The sequence below is a fragment of the Periophthalmus magnuspinnatus genome, chromosome 1 (genome assembly GCF_009829125.3).
Source record: "Periophthalmus magnuspinnatus isolate fPerMag1 chromosome 1, fPerMag1.2.pri, whole genome shotgun sequence".
NCBI lineage: Eukaryota > Metazoa > Chordata > Actinopteri > Gobiiformes > Gobiidae > Periophthalmus > Periophthalmus magnuspinnatus.
The window spans coordinates 2,630,007-2,651,445 of NC_047126.1; the positions used below are offsets into that span (position 1 = coordinate 2,630,007).

At 37.3% G+C, this 21,439-nt stretch overlaps 3 protein-coding genes across 3 annotated transcripts; 1 reads left to right on the forward strand and 2 right to left on the reverse strand.

The window, feature by feature from the left end:
• Nucleotides 1-666: 666 nt before the first annotated feature.
• Nucleotides 667-6,855, reverse strand: LOC117373179 (arf-GAP with dual PH domain-containing protein 2-like). The gene is made up of 11 exons (XM_033969098.2): nucleotides 6,595-6,855; nucleotides 6,264-6,394; nucleotides 4,966-5,057; nucleotides 4,000-4,088; nucleotides 3,780-3,892; nucleotides 3,129-3,278; nucleotides 2,310-2,393; nucleotides 2,174-2,236; nucleotides 2,023-2,100; nucleotides 912-1,140; nucleotides 667-839 (listed from the first exon to the last, which is right to left on the reverse strand). Exons 1-11 carry the CDS (start codon nucleotides 6,680-6,682, stop codon nucleotides 811-813), a joined length of 1,146 nt encoding a protein of 381 aa, XP_033824989.1. The 5' UTR covers nucleotides 6,683-6,855; the 3' UTR covers nucleotides 667-810.
• Nucleotides 6,856-7,160: 305 nt separating this feature from the next.
• On the forward strand, nucleotides 7,161-12,115 carry tefm (transcription elongation factor, mitochondrial). Its single transcript, XM_033974927.2, has 5 exons — nucleotides 7,161-7,292; nucleotides 8,137-8,603; nucleotides 9,209-9,358; nucleotides 9,436-9,614; nucleotides 10,625-12,115. Exons 1-5 carry the CDS (start codon nucleotides 7,250-7,252, stop codon nucleotides 10,887-10,889), a joined length of 1,104 nt encoding a protein of 367 aa, XP_033830818.1. The 5' UTR covers nucleotides 7,161-7,249; the 3' UTR covers nucleotides 10,890-12,115.
• Nucleotides 11,981-20,825, reverse strand: atad5b (ATPase family AAA domain containing 5b). Its single transcript, XM_055223251.1, has 14 exons — nucleotides 20,313-20,825; nucleotides 19,496-19,780; nucleotides 18,894-18,990; nucleotides 17,897-17,982; nucleotides 17,670-17,818; nucleotides 16,835-17,000; nucleotides 15,606-15,889; nucleotides 15,435-15,528; nucleotides 15,305-15,369; nucleotides 14,308-14,473; nucleotides 14,153-14,244; nucleotides 13,411-14,048; nucleotides 13,194-13,340; nucleotides 11,981-12,629 (listed from the first exon to the last, which is right to left on the reverse strand). The coding sequence occupies exons 1-14, from the start codon at nucleotides 20,590-20,592 to the stop codon at nucleotides 12,563-12,565; spliced, it is 2,616 nt and encodes an 871-aa protein (XP_055079226.1). The 5' UTR covers nucleotides 20,593-20,825; the 3' UTR covers nucleotides 11,981-12,562.
• Between the last annotated feature and the right edge of the window lie 614 nt (nucleotides 20,826-21,439).

A 21,439-nucleotide genomic window follows, 5' to 3' on the forward strand; every position in this document is an offset into this window, starting at 1 on the left:
CTGATGTTATGAGATGAGTCATGTGTTTTGTATCACTTTAGAGAAACTGATAAATCTACACAGGAGTAAATGTAAACTATGCATAGGTCTATAGTATAAATAAAAGTCCTAGAGTGATTTAAAATCTCTTAAAGGAAAGTCCTGACCCAGAGAACCCCGTCATCCCTTTATGTTTCAGTGGTGGGACATAACAGTCAGCCCTGTAAGAAGAACATGCTCCACAGAGGACAGTCAGGAGAACTGAACCAAAGACCTTCAGGATGTGAGGCAGAAGTGTTACCACTACACCACTGGGCTGCACTGTAACAGAGCGAGATAGTGTTTCATATGGAAGTGAAAACTGATGCCCCATGTACTACTGCCAAGTACAGACTGTGTATATAATTCTTCTTTATAGAGTCGTCAGAGCCGAGCAGGGGCCACATCAAAGTTACACCATAGTGAAATTAGGCCAGGCCAGAGTGTCTTGCCTAAGGACACAACAGTAGAGTCACAACAGTTCAGCCAGTCACAGACTCACAGTCAAAATGTGATTCTTCATTCTTCATCTCAAGAAGAATTCCATTAAAGGTTAATAATGTAATAGAAACAAACACTTTATTCATAAAATAGACAAACACAAAAAGTGAATTTTAAATAAATATCAAACATAAAACACTGCATGAGTCTAAAAAACATAAAAAAGTGAATGTTTTTTATACAAAACAATAGGCTCTGCTATATAATAGCAGGTGTGTCGTTACATTCATATTATTAAGGCTGTTCTGGGACGTTTACTCTCATGAACAAACGAAACAGGAGGTGGAGTGTTCATTTCGCTCGTCTAAGGTTGGCTTCATCTAAAAAAACACAAATATAAAACATGTGAAATGGGATGATTCAGATATCGTTGTGCAGTGCCTGTGTCGTACTGGCGTAGTCCTCGGCGCTCATGGGCAGAGAGATGACTTTCCTCAAGGCGCTGATCCAGTCCTGCTGGTCTTGTTCTTGTTCACACATAAAAAGAAACTTCCTCCCGGGGGTCTCCAGGCTGAGGCCACAGTGCCAGCGCCCGCTCCTCGAGCTGTGCCCGCTGATCTCTGCCACAGAGTAACTGTGGTTCTCTGTGCCAATGAAGACCGCCCCCAGCTCTGTGGCATCCTGTCAGGACACAAGTGTTTTCTCATATCCTCATAATGCAGCACGTCCATAAAGTCTCTTTACAATTTAATCATTACAAAGACGAGTGATAAGATATATTAATTAGATGTGTTCTATTGCACTCAGTGGTTATAAAGTTTTTAATCACACTGTTTTTGGTCAATTATTGATCCATTTTTCTTCCACGAGAGATTAAACACTGTAAATGTCGACCTCGACCTTTTGACTGAATCTGTGGCACCAGAACTGCAGAACTTCAACCAACCAGCATTTTTCCAACAAGACGATCCCCCCACACTGGAGTCTGTGTGTCCAACAAGAAGATCCCCCCACACTGGAGTCTGCGTGTCCAACAAGACGATCCCCCCACACTGGAGTCTGTGTGTCCAACAAGAAGATCCCCCACACTGGAGTCTGTGTGTCCAACAAGAACGTCACATCACTGGAGTCTGTGTGTTCATGAGTTCCTCAGTCAAACATTTCCAGTTGGATTGAAGGGATGGACCAGTTCCACCACATTCACCAGATCTCACACCTCTGTGTTTCTTTCTATGAGACTGTGTTAAAGATGTCATGTATCAAACAAAGATACAGGACATTACTGAACCAAAATAAAAGACACAGATGTAATTGACCCAGTGATGAGTCTCAGCTGCAGTGAAACATGGAGAGAAACACAGTCCTGTCCTGATGAGCTTCATGAGATTAATAGAGCCCATATAGAGGTGGATTAAATGAGGTCAAACACTTTGGAAACCTCTGAGTACAATAAAACAAGTCTGATTAAGATATCTTATCACTTGTCTTTGTAATAAATGTTTTAAATTGTACGGAGACGTTATGGACACTCTGTTTACAGTGTTTACTGGATAAAAGACTTACAAGAGGCGTTTTATAATACAGAAGTTTTCGATTCATGGCGCACAGTGTGAACCACCTCCTCTTAAACGGCTCACGCTGCTACAAAAACAGAAAAACACACATGAATAAGAGACGTGTTTATTGTTATGATGTGTGTTAATATTAAACCGACCGTCGGCCCAGTTTTCTCCATGTATCCTTCCATCAGACTGGGCCGTGTGAGCTGCGGGATTAACTGTGACACGAACCAAAGTGAATGTCAAATATGCAGAGAAAATTAATGCACCGGTGATATTTGTGTGTCTTACGTCGCAAATTTGAAGCGCGGGGTTTTTCTTTTGGAGATAGGCCAAGCGAGTTTTCCGAAGGGCGTTGAAAAAAGACACGATTAGCTGCAAAAAAAAAGCATCAAACTATTACTTTTGAGAATAAACATGAACAACAAACACGACCAGACAAAAGTTTGGATACTTCCTATTCAATTTTTTTTTAATTTTTACAATTTTTTACATTATATAAACAGACAGAAGTCATCAAATATATAAAGTTAGATATACAGGATTATGTAGTAAAGAAAATAACTTGAATAACTCTACTAAATATTTTTTTTGACGAAGCAAAGGGCGGATACTTTGAGGATTTGAAGATAAAATATATATAAACAAAAAAATAGTTAGTTATTAATTTAATCCTATATATATTACCATGTTTAATATATTTGATATCTTCCGTATGTATAAAATAAAATGTAAAAAGTTGTAAAAATAAAGAAAAAACAAACTTAAATGAGAGGATGTGTCCAAACTTTTGCCTGGGAATGTGTTTCTGCATTTATATGTTTAATTGTAAGATATTTTTTAAGAGAATAGCAGCAGTAAGGAGAGTTTTGTGATATTTATAATAAAAATTACACATTTTTTTCATTATGATCTACGTAAATGTCCATTAACGTGCCGTATTTGCAGATAAGGGCAGGAATAATGAGCTGAAATTAAAATAAAACAGAAAAATGAAGGTCACATTGGTTTATTTTACGAGCATCACAGTGAATATAATGTATGTCGACTGCTGTACTGAGCTTTAAATGAGTGAAACTGAACATGTCTGTGTGAGTTTGTTCAAGTCACCTGAGCGTTTTCATGGTAAACAAAGAGATTTCTGGTTCTTTCGTCCCCGTGTAGAAAAGAAATCTGCAGCCCATGAGCGTGTCCGATCTTCTCCGGTTGAAAAACTGCGTTAAGATCCTTCATGCTGATGACGTGTTTGGGAACTTTACACTTGACAACAGAAAAACGTCACTGTGTATTTACATTTAAAGGTTCTATACGACACAAAACTGACTCTTGTGAGATTTAATCCATGTTCTAATGCTGTTACCACCTCAAAAAAAGACCGGGAGCTGCGTTTTGTTTCATTTACATATGTTTGAGTTATTTGTCTACATCTCCAAAGCTCAAAATGCTCCGTTCCACCTCGTGATGTCATGAAGTGGTGGTTTTCAAGTTAACAGCTCCTTTTACTTCAGTAGAAATTTGCAATCGCAGGTGTAAAATGATCCAAATGATTCTAGTGAAGGTGTGTGGAGTTTAAAAACAAGTGGAGCACTTCCTGTATCACCACACGATGACATCACAAGGTGGAACAGAGCGTTTTCTGCTTGAGAGAAGAACTGTTTTATGCGTTAAACCTGTGTGAATGAAACAAAACACAACTCCAGGTCTGTGTGTGACGAGGAAACAACATTAAAACATGGACAACTTTTAGAAAAAACTACCCACATCTTCTTTCACGAAGTATCTGAGGGTGAAGTCTTTTTGGGACAGAAGAAAGCTCCTTTTTAGAAACTGCTTGTTCTTTTTGCCCTTCTTCCACAGCACAATCTCAAAAGGATCTAAAAGTAACAGAAACACAGCGTTTTTATATTTGCATGTTGTTGTTTTTTTTAGCTTATTTACACTTTACATCCTCTCGTTGCGTTGGTTTCTTCTGAACACTGACCTAACATATACGGTTTCTGAGCGCCGTTGGATTCGCCGGTGAACTCTCTTCTCTCGTATTTCGCTTGTACCCACTGGTCCTTTAGCACACTGTGAACAGGACAGTCAAATACAGAGTGACATAACAGAACAGAATTAACTGCAGCACGACATCAGCGTCATGTGTGAGTTCCTCTTATTGTTACTTAACGCAATTTTCACCTCGTTTCTGTTACGAGTTATTTATTACGGTAATTAGCAGGAAGAAGTACTCAGCTTTGTTACATATACACAACACACAAAAAAATTATAATACTAAAGTAAAAATATAACATGAAAAAATCTACTAAAGTAAAAGTATAAAAGTACCTGTTTAAAAATGTAGCCTACCTAAAGAGTAAAAGTATTTCGTGCAGGTTTTGAGTCTTATGAAGCTTTAAATGTGGTGATTTTGATAAAGAAACAGAAAAAAAAAAGTTTTTTATTTGTGTATTTTTGTTTTCTGTAGAAATACTGAAGCAAAAAAAAAAAAAAAAAACTCAGGTAAAAGTATCACATGAAAAAATCTATTTAAGTAAAAGTCTTAAAGTCGCCGTTTAAAACTGTACTTAAAGAGTAAAAAGTAAAAGTATTTCACAGAGTTTGAGTCTTTAAAGCTTCAAATGTGGTGATTTTAATAAACATTTGAGCTGAATTTTGTTCAACAGAAACAATTAAATCAATGTGTTTTTTTCTAGATGTTTTTATTTGTTTATTTCTGTTTAGCTCAAATTCTGAACGTGATAAATTAAACCCTCAGACTTTTCAGCAGGTCTCAAACTATAATAAAAAAATACTTTTACTTTTCAGTCCTGTTTAAAAATGTAGTGGAGTAGAAAGTACAGATACTGCTCTCAAATGTACTCGTAAATGTAAAAGTAAAAAGTATCCACTGTAAAATTTACTTAAGTACTTTCCTTTCACCACTGGTAGTTATACTAATACTCACACACAGTCTTTCTGTTGTGGTCGATAATAAAAAACAGGGATGGATTTTTCATACAAGGCTTTGGAGATCAAATTCCCCGTTTTCCGCATGGACTGAAAAAACAAAATAAATAATGTGTTTAGTTACAGAATACTGAGTACCTTAAGATGTGTTTTGTAAAGTATTCTGGGACCTGAGCTCATCAGAGTATCGCATTCTGAATACTCTGAATACTTTTACACAAAGTTTCATTTCAATAGTTGATAGGTTCACCCTTTTAGTGTATAGTGTAAAAACTCAACATAGATTAAAAACAGCTTTATGTCCGTCTCACTGTTTGTTTTGCATTTCTTTTTGCTAATCGGAGAATGAAAATTGACACCTCGACTAACCTCAAGAGTTTGTATTTTTGGCACTACCAGTAATTTGAAAACTAAATTGTGCAATGAAGTTCTGTCATGTGTTTGATTTTTTTTTTAGAAAAGTAGCTGCACTTCTACTGATACTCCCAAATGAAAAAGTAACTGTATCGGACAACGGGTAAAGTACTAAAATGACACTTTACATTTATAAACACTACGACTAAACCAGGACTAAACCAGGACTAAACCAGAGCTAAACCAGGACTAAACCAGGACTAAACCAGAGCTAAACCAGGACTAAACCAGGACTAAACCAGAGCTAAACCAGGACTAAACCAGAGCTAAACCAGGACTAAACCAGAACTAAACCAGAGCTAAACCAGGACTAAACCAGGACTAAACTAGGACTAAACCAGGACTAAACCAGGACTAAACCAGAGCTAAACCAGAGCTAAACCAGGACTAAACCAGGACTAAACCAGGACTAAACATGTTGAATCAGTTTAAATCTGGAACATTCTTCCTGAAGATGTGACTCAGGCCTCGACTTTGACAAAGTTTAAATCCAGACTCAAACTGTTCTGTTTATCTGCTGTGACTGAAAGGGGTTTATTCTGCACTTTTCTCCTTTAACGTACATTTTATGATGATTATTTGTGTTTATTTATGTTTTGATTTGTTGTATTGTGATTTTAACGTCTTTCTTATTCTGTAAAACACTTTGAATTACTTTGTGTACAAGTTGTGCTAAACAAATAAACTTCCTTTGTCTTTATTTAGGCTGATTACAGTCACATTTCTAGTGTCCACTGAAAACTTTTCATTTACAAATTGAGTAAATCATTTTACAAATGAGTCACGTGCCAACAAAACTTTGACCATCTCTAAGACGTTTGTCCAGGAGACGGTTACACAGTATGTGCAATAAATAAAAAATCTAGTCAAAGTCATAAATACCTCCACAAGTGTGTCATCCCAGAAATCCAGGCGCACAGATTTCACTCTGCTCACAGACGGGATGTTACGGTGAAGCCCTGAACAGTTGAGACACACAAATATGCCCAAGGTGTAGGACGCCCAGTCAGGTTCTGTGGATTTAAAACGTTTGTTATGGTTAAAAAAGGTTTGCAGCAGATGAAGACTTTAGGGAACATGTGAAAGCATACTGAACTTCCTCAAAGTCATACCCAGTTTTACCAGAAAACACAATCAAAAGTATAATAAAAGGATTATGGCAAACCACAAATGTTGAAAGTTATGAGTCATTACATTATGGTGAACCACTTACCAGGAGATCCACAGTCTGCACACACGTTATTCCCAGGTAGTTGCATCAATTCATTAAGGATTTTGTTATATCTTTCCAAGTTTGCCATGGGTAAAAAAAAAAAAAAAAAAAAAAAAAGTGCAAGTTCAAGCAAAAAAGCTACTAGGTTCAAACTCCATTCTGACCCCACCTGCAAACACCCACTGCTGCTGCTGAAATGTGACTGGACTAACAGTTTCCTCTTACCAGCACAGCATCATGAAGTTTATTGTTCTGCACACAAATGCATAGGTCTAGAAATAACAGAGAAAGGAAGTGAAACAACAATGTCACCATTTTAAATAGGCGAAAGGTTTTATGCCCTGCCTTTGCTATGATGAACTTGTATTATAACCTATAGTAACACCACAATTAACAAATACCGCGCTAACTGATTTATTTCAAAATTATTTCCTGGAAAAAGGTAATTTATATTTAACTATTTACTGTAGCTAATTATAATATGTGGGTGGGAGTAAGCGGCGTTCCTCGACAGCCCCTCCCTGACGCTAGGAACTAATCGAGACCGAACTTGTTTCCTACCGGAGACAAAAATGTGTCGTACAGCAACTGAAGGGCAGTAAACCTACAAAATGTTGGCACATAAATTATTTTTTTATTAATATTCTCTTCTATAATGTGGGTCGCTAAGCAGTTTCTAACATCTTTAGCCCAAAGAGGTAGGTTTGTTATTATCGACACGTTAATATTCATGTTGCACTTGCAGTTTCACCGTTAAGCTAATGCAACAACCGGGTTAGCTTATGTAGCAGGTTAAGTAGAGAAGGCAAGTTTATTTGTATACACAATTGGTACACAAAGTAATTCGAAGTGCTTTACAGAATAAGAAAGACATTAAAATCACAATACAACAAATCAAAACATAAATAATCATTAATCATCATTATCATAAAATAAACATTAAAAAAGAAGATTAACAGTCACATGCACAGATAAACAGAACCGTTTGAGCCTGGATTTAAACGTTGCCAAAGTAGAGGCCTGTCTCACATCTGGTTTTAACTGCACAAAACTGAAACACTGATTCACCATGTTTAGTCCTGCCTCTTGCACCAGCAGGAGGCCGATCCCTGTGAGATGGTTCATGTGGCTCTAACATGTGGGAGATGTTCTTTTGGTGCTGGTCCATGGAGAGACTAGTCTATTGTCTGAGCCACAGGAGCCAGAGACCTGAGCACAGGACGCATGTGTGAAATACTTCCTTTTTCTAGTCAGGACCCGAGCTGCAGCGTTCTGGATGTACTGTTCTGTCTTAAGGCTCGTTTGGAGAGGCCAGAGAGCAGGCTGTTACAGTAGTCTGACCTCTCTCTAAGTCTGGTTCTGAGTTTAGCTGGAGAAAGTTGTTTTGCATTCACACACTGATAGTGGCAGAGTGAAGCCACTGATCCATATTCACCTGCTGCCAGTTGGACATAGATCTGAGTGTCATCTACCAACTGTAATGAATGCATGGTTATATTAAAAGTATGACTCTTTTTTTTTCTCCTATTATGACCCTAACAGCACAGCCTGGCTTATTTCGAAGGACCCCACACTGCTCCCTCCCCAAATTTGAGCTCCGTTATCTGCAGTGCACGTGCTGTTGGAGGAGCCGGGTCCCTGTGTCTGACTTTGACACTTTGAACGCCTCAATTGTCGGATCTGCTCCCTGTAATGACGGCAAGACCCTGGACGCTTACTATACACCTGAGCAAAAAGAAGTTATCCTGAAGCTTCTCAACAATGCACCCCTGCCAGAGCTGTCCGGTGTCAAACTCCTCCGCGGGCGTAAATCCATCAACATTGTGGAGTACAGGACAAAAAATGGGCCATTTAAGACTCTGGAAAGTGTGGTGAATGTACCACTCCTCAAACACAAAAGTGCTGTAGTTGTGTTCAACTCTATTCTTAATCCGGTGAAAAAGGAACGGAAGGTGAAGATTAATCTAGCCAAGTTTATCAGACCTGAGGTGGACAGGTCCTGGCTGAAGGTAAAAACAAAACATCTACCAGTCAAACGTTTGGACACACCCTCTCATTCAGTGTTTATTTTTTTTATTTTTTACTATTTTCTACATTTTATAAATATACAGAAGATGTCAAATATATGAAGTAAGATATATGGAATCATGTAGCAAAGTAAAAAGGTAAATACTGTAACTACTAAATAAATAAAATGAAAATCCTCAACCCTTTGCTTTGTTTTCTTTACTACATAACTCCATATATCTTACTTCATATATTTGATGTTTTCCATATGTATAAAATGTAAAAGTCTCGTACAATTTATGAAGTAAAATATATGGAATTATGCAGCAAAGAAAAAAGTTAAATAACTACTAAATATTTTTGACTAAACAAAGAGTGAAGCAAAGGGATTTAAATATAAAAATTGACTTTGTTTCCTTAGCTACATAATTCTATATATTTTCCTTCATATATTTGACATCTTCTGAATGAATATAAAATGTAGAAAGTCGTGAAAAGTAAAGAAAATAAAAAACATTAAGTGAAAATGGGTGTGTCCAAACTTTTGCCTGGTCGTGTATGTCATTTTGATGTGTAGTGTTTCACTGACGGTTCACTGTTGTCCCAGGATGCCGGTTCTATAGTTTCCATTGTATGTGGGACAAATAAAATCGCCTGGGCTCACGTCGATCGGGGGATGACTCTTTTGGATTGGCAGCAGAAGGACTGCCCCAACTTTCTCAAAGGAACATACATGGCTTCTTTCTACCTCACTGATGTAGGATTATAAACATATTTAAACATCACTGTCTCTAGTTTCTTGCGTTTGGTTTTGATGATTATTTTCGATCACAGGTTTCTACAGTCGTGGATCACCTCCCAGAAGCCGACTTCTACATCATCGAGAAGTCTTCCATCTCCGTTCAGAACACGTCTTTGTTCCCCATAATGGCTCATATGAGAACAGTGGAGGCGATGCTTTTCGCTTTGTTGGAGCCGAGAGTCCCACAACCAGAACCAAATATCCCTCCAAGGTGACGCATTATTATTCCAGGCTTTTTTTTCTGTAAATTTCATTCAGATTGTGGTTACACAATAATTTTTTATATTAAGAAATTACTCACATACAGTTTGTGGAGTGTAAATGTCACTTATTGCCTAATTTCATATTTAAGCCAGTATAGTTACGTTTTATGTACACTACGAGTCAAAATTTTGGACATACCCTTCCTCTTTTTTTACTACTTTTATATATTTTAAATACACACAGACTACATCAAATATATTAAGATGTATGGAATTATGTAGTAAAAAGAAAATATATATATAAAAAAAATTTTATATTCAAATTCCAAAGTGGCCACTTGCTTTGTTGAAAAATATTTAGTAGTTTTTTTTGTTTTGTGTTTTTCTTTACTACATAATTCTGTATATCTGGCTTCATATATTTGATGTCTTCTATGTTTATATAAAAAGTAGTAAAAAAAAAAAAATGGATGGAAGACGTCCAAACGTTTAATTGGTCGTGTAAATAACAATATTAAGAGCAACAAAGTGTGTTTTTATTATGTGCCATGTTGGTGTTTGTAACTCTGGGGGCGCACAATAATCTAATGAGAAACACTACTACTTTTACTTCACTACATCCCAGCAGTGGTATAAATGCAAAGTACATTTTTGAGAGCAGTATCTGTACTTTCTACTCACTACATTTTTTAACAGGGCTGAAAACTTAAAGTATTTTTTATTATTCTTTGAGAACTGCTGAAAAGTCTGAGGAGTTTGTTTTTAAGAAGTTCATAATTTGACCAAAATATACAAATAAAAACAGCTAAAAAAAAATTACTCTTAAGTATTAAAGTACCTGTTTAAAAATGTACTTAAGTAAAAGTATCACATAAAAAAATTCAGCTTGACTATTGCTTTTTTGCTCCAGTATCTGTACTTTTACTTAAGTAACAAAACTGAGCATTTCTTCCACCGCTGTTTCATACCAGCTTGTCTTTGTAACATTTCACAAACACGTTCATTTCTTCTCCTGCAGAGTTCTGAACATGATGCGCACGGCTGTGGGGCGACACTTCGGGCTCATGGTGGGTGAGTCTCGGACCAGTGGGGCTCAGACTGTGAGAAAACTAATGACAGAATCAGTGACTCAAAAGCTGCCGAGGATTAACTTTCCTTCGGAGCTCTTGGTCAAACACCGGAACTCATTTGAGATGGGGAGCCGCCGCACGGGGGAGGAGCTGTGCGACGCTCTGCTTCAGGCCGTGGCTTTTTACGAACTGCTCAGTGAATCGTCTGGATAATGGGACAAGTCACCGTCTTCACTATTGACCTTACTCAGCCCTGCCCACTTTTTCTGTAAGTGCAACTAAACGGAGCTTTCTTTGTAGTAGCACGTCCGATTAAGTGGAGAACCTGTTCCTTTCAATGGAGAATTTGGGAAAAGTTTTGGTTGGTTTGTGTCAAATGTTCAATGTTTATGTGCAACGGCAAGTCAAGACTGGACCGATTCTCTGGAGGCTTTAAAACGGCTCTTTAGTCCCTATTGAACTTATTTGCTGTCAAGATCAGCAGCTCCAACAAAATAATAACAAATAACGATGGCGGTGCTCACAGCAACTTCCAGCATAACGTCAATATCCACTTTCAACATATGAGAGCTCGAACAATGTTTTTTTGGGGGTCTTTATTTATCGCAAGTACATTTTTTTATATGTTCTGTTCTATGATCAGATTTGAGCTGTAGAAGATTGAATTATAAACTTCTATGACTCATTATAGACACAAACTAACATGTTACAGCTTTTTTTTTCAGAAACATTTTTTACATTTTGAATATTTTTGGGGGGATAATTCTGCTTTATGATTTGTTACAAAGTACAGATACCAGAGCAAAAAAAATAAATAATGTAAATGTTTTTTCAAATGTACTTATAGAGTATAAAGTAAAAGTATTTTGTGCAGATTTTGAGATCTAATGAAGCTTCAAATAGTGATTGGTTCTGAATTTTGTTCAACAGAAACAAATTAATCTTTTTTATTTTATTTGTATATATTTTTTTTTTTACAAATACAATAAACGTGATAAAAACCCTGAGCCTTTTCAGCAGGTCTCAAACTATAATAAAAAATACTTTTACTTTTCAGTCCTGTTAAAATACGTAGTGGAGTAGAAAGTACAGATACTGCTCTCAAATGTACTCAAGTAAAAGTAAACACTATCCACTTAAACGTACTCAAGTATAAATGTTAGGTATTCATACTTTACTTAACGACAATACTACTTTTACTTTCTGTTCCACCACTGTTTACTTGAACGACATGTCAGAATGTGTTATCGTGACAGGTTATACACGCTGGGAAAATACACACACCACACAAGAAACTAAAGATGGATTTTCAGGATGCAATTCTGCTGCTGCAAAACTTTTAATGCACTTCAGGTTCATACTTGATATTAAACTGCTGGATAATTACATTCACTGTTTTTATGGTTGGTTTTAATAAAATGTACAGTGGAATAACAGGAAATTAAGTTATAGAAAACTTTATTTTTGCACTTATAAATAAAAGATTAAAACTAGAGATAGACCAATATACCGGGCCGATATTTGTAAGTTTTAGCGTATTTGGTCAAGCTGCTGTTTGCTGCTTTATTTTAATATTTATGTTTTGTGTCTGCAAATTTGACTACACAGCTCTCTTAAAGGGTTTGAAAAGGCTGTGGGTGAGATTGTAGTAAATTTAAATGACGTATGTTGTTATTTTCCCCAAATTATTAGCCCAAAAATATCAGCAGACCTCATCAGCTGTCGGCTTCTATGGATTGTAAACTGTCAAAAACTCAGCCATGAAAAAACTCATTGGTCCATCTCTAATTAAAACCCATTTCATAGTTTGTAAACGCAGAGTTAAAATATTATGTAGCTTGTTGAGGTAGTATAGTAGTATAGTATAGTATAGTTTCCTTCATATCTTAAGAGAAGTCATCTGCCAGGAATCGAACAGTGTCCTTTGACAGTCCTAGTCGAGTTCTGACGGATCTAGAGAATCAGAATAAGTTAAACCAAGAATCAGAATAAGTTAAACCAATACAACTTTAACATTTAAAGTTTCTATACTTGACTCTTGTAGCTTTAAGTCGTGTTCTAATGTCGTTACCTCCTCAAAAACAAACCTGGAGTTGTGTTTTGTTTCATTTCCACATGTTTGAGTAAATTTTTATTACTAGTCTGTTACATCTCCAAAGCTCAAAATGCTTTGTTCCACCTTGTGATGTCATGAAGTGGTAGTTTTCAAGGCAACAGCTCCTTTTACCTTTAGTTCAGTAGAGATTGGCAATTCCAGGGGCTGAAATGATCCATATGATTCTAGTGAAGATGTGTGGAGTTTAAAAACACAGTGGAGCACTTCCTGTATTACCACATGATGACATCACAAGGTGGAACAGAGTGTTTTCAGTTTGAAGCGAAGTACACAGCCCTAATATGCAAGGTTTGTGTGTTAAACATGTGTGAATGAAACAAAAACACAACTCCAGGTGTGTTTGTGACGAGGAAACGGCGTAATCGAAGCCCTTTAAGTTCCTGTGTTTGTCCGTGGCTCACCTGTCCAGCTCGTCTGTGTGTTTTTTCCGTTTCTTGTGAGTGCGACAGATGAGGCGTATCACAGGGAGATAGTCGACACAAACGACACCTTTATTCTGGAGCAAACTGAAGTACCGACTGCTGAGAACGTTCTTGCTCAAATCAAACCTTTTGAGAAGCATTGGTAAAACATCAACTTTTTCCAGACAAAATTGAATAAAACACAAACTAGACTTACATGTTTGGATCCGGATGTTGAGAGATATAGTTGAGGTTTCTGCCGTTGGAAGCATCTCCTTCTTGTCTCTGGACTTCATAACTATCTGAGAACTTCCTCCAGCAACAGTGAAACCCCAAAGCCTCCAACGCCGCCCTGATATCCAGCGTCATCGCTTCATTTTTGTCCTCTTCCTCTCTCATCTCGTCCAGTTGTCCGTCCTGTAACTTCGCTCCAGTCCAAACGAATCCTCGCAGGCTACACAGGGTTGGCTGTGGCTTTGGCGCCGTTGGAACCGTTGAATCGATGAAAGACATGACGTCAAAGAAATCAGCCAAAGCGATGAGGCTGTTCGCAGTTTCTAGTTTTTCAGAAATCTGGATTGATGAGCTTTTCTTTTGCGCAGATGTAATATTTTTCTTCCTGCTTAGTCTAGATCTAGTCTCCGCAGCAGACCGAGCTGAATACGGACTAAAAGTTTTGATTTGTTGACTCTCGCCCAGTGCCAGTTTATCGTCTGGACCAGAACGTGTACTGTTCACTTCATTCACCTGTAGGAGGCGCTCTAGGTTGGAGTAAAGTATTGGGAAACCATTTCTCCAGCTTTCTATCATGGGCAGCAGGAGTTCTGTCATTTGTTGCTCCATCCATGAAGTAATCTGTAAAATAAAAACAAAAACGGGACGCAGCACAGTCGGTTGAGCGTTTGTCCACTGATCCAAAGGTTGGCGGTTTGAATCCCGCTCTTGACATAAACACTTACCTGTAGAAGCTGTAGCAAAGTCCTTGTAGTGAGAGACTGAAGACCTAACATGTTGGCGCTGCAGCCGTTATAACCGTCATCCTCCACATTGACTTGGGGGGAAAAAAGAACACAGCATTTTTGTGAATTACTATTTGAAATTTTGAGATACTTACTTCTGTGGCGTCTCTGTCCCGCACCGCTGTTACTCCAGAGCTGCAGTTGTAGCAGACAACGCCTCACGTCTCCTCCCGTCACAGTGAAAAGAGTCGTCACGTCGTCCGGGTCGAGCTGCACGTTTTCTGCCAAACAAACGAGCCGCAGGAAACTACAGACGTCACCCTGGAAATAAACCCAGACTAAGCTGTTACCTCCTCAAAAACACACCTGGAGTTGTGTTTTGTTTCATTCACACATGTTTGAGTCACACTTTATTATCAGTCTGTCACATCTCCAAAGCTCAAAACGCTCTGTTCCACCTTGTGATGTCATCAAATGGTAGTTTTCAAGTTAACCGGTCCTTTTACCTTTAGTTTAGTAGAGATTGGTCAATTCCAGGTCTGAAATGATCCAAATGATTCTAGTGAAGGTGTTTGGAGTTTAAAAACACAGTGGAGCACTTCCTGTATCACCACATGATGACATCACAAGGTGGAACAGAGTGTTTTCAGTTTGAGAGAAGAACTCAGCCTAAATAAATATGCAGGGATTGTGGGTTGAAACAAAAACAAAACACAACTCCAGGTCTGTTTGTGATGAGGAAACTACATTATAACAGATCAGAAGACAGCGTAATATGGGACCTTTAAGTAAAAGTATAAAAGTACTTAAAAATGTACTTAAAGAGTAAAAAGTAAGTGCAGAATTTTGCTCAACAGAGACAATTAATGTTTTTTCTACTTGGTTTTATCTGTATGTTTTTGTTTGCTCAAACTAAAAATAAACCCTCAGCCTCAAACTATAATAAAAAATACTTTTACTTTTCAGTCCTGTTCAAACATGTAGTGCAGTAGAAAGTACAGATACTGCTCTCAAATGTACTGAAGTAAAAGTAAAAAGTATGGACTTCAAAATTTACTTAAGTACAAATGTTATGTATCTGTACTTTACTTAAGCACAGTACTTTATTACTTTTACTGTTACGTTCGACCGTTGGGTTTAACTTGTCTTTACCATTGATGGAGTTTGAAAAATTATTTCTTTCAAGCTGGAGTTGAATCTCTCTCTGAACAAAGGATCTAAAAAAACAAAAACAGATTTATTTACGTCTTTGTCTCTGAGCCGATAATCTGTGGGCACGTACCGCTCGTCGTCATGACAACGGGCCTTTTTGTGGTCGCCATAAAAGTCTTGATGGCGGCAAAGAATCCAACATCCTCCTCGAAAATGACGTCTACCTGGAACAAAAGGCGGTCAGAGCGATCACACGAGTTTAATGTGTCGTTTCTCAGTGAAAATCTGCCAAACGATTTACCTCCTCAAACAGAATCAGAGACGTCGCCGCCGTTTTACTGTTCGTCTCGTCGTGATCGTCGCAGGCGGCAGAGTCTGTTGGTCCTCTTTTGGTTGTGGATTTCTCACATGGTGAATTACACGATTTCATCCGGGAATGGTACAAATAATCTGCTTTTGCCTTTGTTTTGAAATAACTGGTCAAAGTGTTGGGTTTTGCTCGTTTCTTGCAGCTGGACCTGATCTGTCCTGAGTTCTTTTTGGATGTGGACGTTGTTGTCGTCGTTTTTTTGTGCGTCTTTACAGCTGAAAATGAACATACACAACAAGTCAAAAGTTTGGACACATCCTCTCATTCAGTGTTTTTATTTATTTTTTATCTTTCTACATTTTAAACCCACACAGAAGACATGAAATATTTGAAGTAAGATCCATGGAATTATGTAGCCAAGAAAAAACATTAAATAACTCTTAATATTTTCTTCTATTTTCAAATTTTCAAAGCAGCCACCCTTTGCTTTGTCAGAAAAATATTTAGTAGAGCTGCTTCGCCCCTGGCAAGTCTCTTAAGGGTTTCCCCAACACGTGTCTCCATAAACGAGTCCAAAATATTATGTTTAAGCGTCTTTACTGGTCCATAATCCACATTTAATTAACATAAACACAATTCCACATAACACAGGTCTCTCAAACTGGTCACACCTGTTCTGCCCCTTTTATAGGCTGACAAGCACCGGCACATAAAGCCCACAGTGCCCCTTGTGGCTAGGAGAGAAACTGTTTTCAGATTTTATAATGTGATCATACTCTGATACTCACAAGAGCCAGTTTTCCCAATTGACAACATTGTACTTTGATAGAAATGATCAGGTTCGACATTTTTCAGTTTATTTTGGATATTTTAAGGCAGTGACTGGACCCCAGAACTCACTATTTAACAGCAAAAACTTCATCTGAAACCCAGCTGCATAAATCCATGTCTTACTTCATGGTAAATGGTAAATATTCACATTTTTATACAGCACTTTTCCACCGTTAATCCACACAAAGCGCTTTACATCAAGGAACCACACACACATTCATTCACACTGATACTGGAGGCGAGGAGGGTTAAGAGTAGAAATGTAGAAAGTAGTAAAAATACAGAAAAAAACATTGAGTGAGAGGATGTGTCCAAACTAGCACACATGTTACATTACTCTTGTTCAATTTGCATAAAATTGAAGCTTTATAAATCCATTCATATCTCACCAGGGTCAGGTCTGTGTGAGCCGCAGACTGAGCTGGAGCTGCTGAAGAACGTTGGTTTTAACGAGTCGTTACCAGAACCGTCCACGAGGTGTGACTGAGTCGCTTCTTTTAGCTGGGACAATACTTCTCTTCCACTGCGCCGTGACGAGCAGTTCACTTCAAAAACCTGTAACGGAAGATGCACTCTTTGTTACTCAAGTAAAAGTAGAGACAGAGGGAAAAAGTTACTCACGTAAAAGTATTACACAAAAAATCTACTGAAGTAAAAGTACAGATACAGTGATAAAAAGTTACTCAAGTAAAAGTATCACATGAATATACTTGAGTAACTTTTTACCTCTGTCTCTGTACTTTTACTTTTACTTAAGTTCAAGTATCACAAGAAAAAAATCTGCTTAACTAAAAGTACAGAGGTAAAAAAAAAAAGTTACTCAAGTAGATTTTTTCATGTGATACTTTTAATTAATTAAAAGTATTAAAGTACCTGTTTTAAAATGTACTTTAAGAGTAAAATGTAAAAGTATTTCACAGGGTTATGGTTGTCGTTCATTTGTTAAAGAGTAAATGTAGTGATATTGTTTTAAAATGACACATATTTTGTTCAACGTTAACAAAACAAATCTATTTCTTACATTTTTCTTATGAATTTTGTGAGTTTATTTTTATTTTGCTCAAAGCCGAAGCTTGAACTCGAAAACTTTAGTCAAAAATTCAACTACAGTACTTTTTTTTACTACTTTCCTTTGTTACCTTCCTCCTCCTTATAAATGAGACAGTTTGATTTAGCTAAAAACTCAACATCACTTCAAAAATGTGTTTCAAAGTTTCCACAGACCTTGAAGCCCAGTTCCACAGCGCAGGCGTACACTGAAGCCGTCTTTCCCACACCAGGGGGCCCCGATATGAGGACGGTGTTACACAACTGCTCTTCTGTCCCGTCATCTGGCCCCACCTCGTCCTCAAAGTCCCCACAGTCCCACGAGTCTGCAGAGAAGAATTTGAAAACGATGCAACGTGACGACAGATCTTAGGCTAAACAAAAGTCTCATCTCAGATTCGTACCATTGCTTCGTCCTTCATTTTGTCTTTCTTTAAGCTTCTTCCCTTCTTCCTCAGCATCTGTTTTTAGTTTCCACTTATTTAACCAGCTGAAACACACAATGACATCACCGGTTACTCGCATTAATAACGATTTTAGTCTAATGGTAGTAGGCATGGGACGAGTTTGTGCGACGATTATCATGATTAAAGTCGTTATGGATATGAACAATTCTACCTTTAACAGAATATTATGGATAAACAAGACCCTCAACTGAAATTTAGAGGCACAGGGCAATAACACTCACATGGCCCCCTGGAATACAAATGTAATAGGAAGAGGGTCCAATTCTGGGCCCCCTAAGATCCTGGGGCCCCGACTACAGACCCCTTTGTCCCCCCTGTTGACTCCCCAGTGGATAAGATAAGTTGTTTTTCTGCACATTCAGGTGATATAAAGACGATTATCTTTGTTGTCGATTATCACGATTATATAAAATGTCCCACAAATGATTATTGTCGACCCTTTTTACCTCAATAAATTATGTTATTATTTATTGTCCCATCCCTAAATGGCAGCAGTGTTGTTGTATTTTGGTCTAAAAACTGGTGTAATAATAACACATTTTTATACAGTGCTTTTCCACCTTAAGGCACTCAAAGAGATTTACATCCAGGAATCGAACCACCAACCTTTAGACCAATGGGTAAAAGCTCTACCAACTGAGCCACAGTACTGTAATAAGATGAAGTATTGTCCAAAGTTGTGTCAAAACGTCTGTCATAATATTAAACTTTTTTTCAAATCGGTTCTGTAGTTACTTAAAACACATGAAGCAGTGTTTAAATTTATTTATTTTTTCCAGTTTCTGCCCTGATAGTGATTAATGTGTAACAGCAGATGCTTAAAGTGAACGTATCGGCCTCGGACTTTTATGCGAGGCACTTTGGGCTGAAGTTGTTGTTAAAAGTGCTAAATAAATCAACTTGAACTGAATTTTTATTTTGTTTTTACAGTTACCTGTGCAGTTTTTCCGTTGCCTCCGTGTTGCCGACGATTTCATTAGAACAGCGAGGACGATATTTATCTGTCCAGAGAACGTCATCACGAAACGGTTCTGGTAGAAAATAAATAAAAATATGTGACGCCGTGTGTTTGAAGACGCTGTAGATATGACGTTCAGGTGAGGTTAAATATTTAGTACCAGCAAAAAATATTTATAAATGTCTTGAACCCAATTCAAAATTTTCTAGCCGGAAACACAAATCTGTTGTATTTCAATCCCGTTTATCCTCTTGTATAAATTCTCTAAACTATTGTTCAAATCCAAAAACCTTGAAAACAAAAGCTTCATGTACAGAATTTAAAATATAAAATGTAATATTGTTTTTATTTTTATATATTTGTTTAAAACATAATGAAAATATTGCACATTTCCTGTAGATGTAAATGTAAATGCTTAAGGCTCCTGCAATGTTTTTGTTTATGCCAATGTATATTTGAATGAATGAAATAATAAATAAATAAGTGAAGGAATGAATGAACAAATAAATAAAGGTATAAATTAATGAATGAATAAATTAATGAATGAATAAATACATAAATAAATAAATCTTTAGTACCTCTTTGTTTAAGCACTGAGGTTTTTTTTGACTGCGGGCCTGTTTTTTTCTCTTGTGTTCTCTTATTTTCCAGTTCAATAATATTTTCTAATTTGCCACTTCCATATCTGAGTCTCCGGGTTCGGCTTAATCTGCTCCTGCGTTGAGTCTTTTCAGGAGCCGACGTTGAACCGTCCTGAAGAACATGTGAAGGGGAGAAGGTCGTCGTGGCGTCCTCCTCTGTCTCTCTGGATCTCCCATGCGCCTCCTGGTTGTCATCCTCTTTACTGTTACTCTGTGCTTCATCTGAAAGTGAAATAAACAAAACTGGATAGCACAATTCGTACACAAAGTAAATCAAAGTGTTAAACAGAATAAGTTCTAGTCAGGACCCGAGCAGCAGTGTTCTGGATGTTCTGTTCTGTCTTAAGGCTCGTTTGGAGAGTCCAGTGAGCAGGACGTTACAGTCGTCTAACCTACTGGACACAAATGCAGGATAAGTCTCTCTAAGTCTGGGTTTGACAGTTTACCTTTGATTTTTGACATGTTTTAGGTGGTAAAAAGCTGCAGATGTTATTGATTTGATGTGTCTGTTAAAGTTCAAGTCTGAGTCCAGTATTACCTCTAGATTTCTAGCCTGATTTGAAGGTTTTAGAGAGAGAGACTGGAGGTGATGCTGACACTTTCTCTATGTTTCTGTGGGACAAACACTTTGACTTGAGTCTTGTCTGAGTTGTTTTGTTTTGGAGAAAGTTGTTTTGCCTCCATACACTGATCTGCTGGATGCAAAATAAGCAACACATGTTTAATAAGACCACTACGCAGATAAATCACTCACCTTTGGATGCAAAACACTGTCCATTTGCACAGCTTTTTCTGCGCAAAACACTGAAGAAGTTGTTGACTGGAAATGTGGGATTAGAAGCTTGGACATGTCTCAAACACAGGTCCAAATGTGACATGTGCAGCTCGTCTGGCTCCTTACAGTCCACTCCTGTAGCATCAAAACGACTATAAACACTTACATTTGGAGTTTGAGGTGTCTTTTTGGTTGCTGCAAGAACTCCAGTGCAGTTTGAAGCTGTTTTTGCTTTGGTGCGCTTCAGTTTTGCGCGCATCTCCCGCAGTTACTTTGAATTTGGCGCTAGCTTCAGTAATAATTACTGTAACAAAACTCTAACTGTCGCTTGTTTGTGAGCTTTAAAGTTTAGAATTTCAAATTTCAAGTTGTTTTAATATATATATAACCAGTTTGCCAACGGTTTAGTGAATATTTGATTCTCCAAAACTATAATGACGTTCAAACTGTGCGCCACATAGTGAGGCTTCCTGTCTAACATACACGATCTCTGGAACAAGACAGAGATCGTGTATGTTAGACAGGAAGTCTTACTATGTGGAAGCTTTCTCCATTGTCTGCTATGAATTATCTACTTTTTTTTAAATTCTGGCGTGACTTTAGTGTTTTTCTCTCAAAATCCCAAACTTCACAAATTTAAGAGTTAATCATATTTTATATTTTGTGAATGATGTGTTTAGAAATGTATCTGACACTGTGAATATTATTTTTCTACTGGTTAAATACAATGTTGATTCTTGTAAATGGACTCTACTGCCTGCTTTCAACTTTTATGAATTAATTTAAACTATTCTGCTCTTCCCTGAAATTGCTTAAATCTGTCTGTGCCAAGAAAATTTTATATTCAATGTTCCAGGTCCTTTTGTTTTAATTTTTGTCTAAGTATAATGTGCTTCTTTTTTATGCCTTACAAAAGCATAATCCCCATAATATTTGTTATATATCATTTCATGTCTTGATATCTCTGCAAGATATTGTAATGAAAACATTTAGTAAAAAAAAAAATCTGTAAGTACATACAAGTACAAATATTTACATGGACAACAACCTTCACTGCCGTTGAGTTACATGGGTAAAAAAGTTGACTTTCTTTGAGCATTTCAAAT

Excerpts from the sequence above, each read along its gene's own strand:
- LOC117373179 (XM_033969098.2), bottom strand. The coding sequence starts at position 6,682 with ATGGCAAACTTGGAAAGATATAACAAAATCCTTAATGAATTGATGCAA. Across the intron at positions 2,394-3,128 it reads TTTACCATGAAAACGCTCAG|CTAATCGTGTCTTTTTTCAA; the intron begins GTGACTTGAACA and ends TTTTTTTTGCAG. Across the intron at positions 840-911 it reads GAGCGCCGAGGACTACGCCA|ATGAAGCCAACCTTAGACGA; the intron begins GTACGACACAGG and ends GTGTTTTTTTAG.
- atad5b (XM_055223251.1), bottom strand. The coding sequence starts at position 20,592 with ATGCGCGCAAAACTGAAGCGCACCAAAGCAAAAACAGCTTCAAACTGC. Across the intron at positions 17,819-17,896 it reads AAATGAAGGACGAAGCAATG|ACTCGTGGGACTGTGGGGAC; the intron begins GTACGAATCTGA and ends TCTTCTCTGCAG. Across the intron at positions 15,529-15,605 it reads CTCTGATTCTGTTTGAGGAG|GTAGACGTCATTTTCGAGGA; the intron begins GTAAATCGTTTG and ends CTTTTGTTCCAG.
- tefm (XM_033974927.2), top strand. The coding sequence starts at position 7,250 with ATGTGGGTCGCTAAGCAGTTTCTAACATCTTTAGCCCAAAGAG. Across the intron at positions 7,293-8,136 it reads AACATCTTTAGCCCAAAGAG|CACAGCCTGGCTTATTTCGA; the intron begins GTAGGTTTGTTA and ends TGACCCTAACAG. Across the intron at positions 8,604-9,208 it reads TGGACAGGTCCTGGCTGAAG|GATGCCGGTTCTATAGTTTC; the intron begins GTAAAAACAAAA and ends CTGTTGTCCCAG.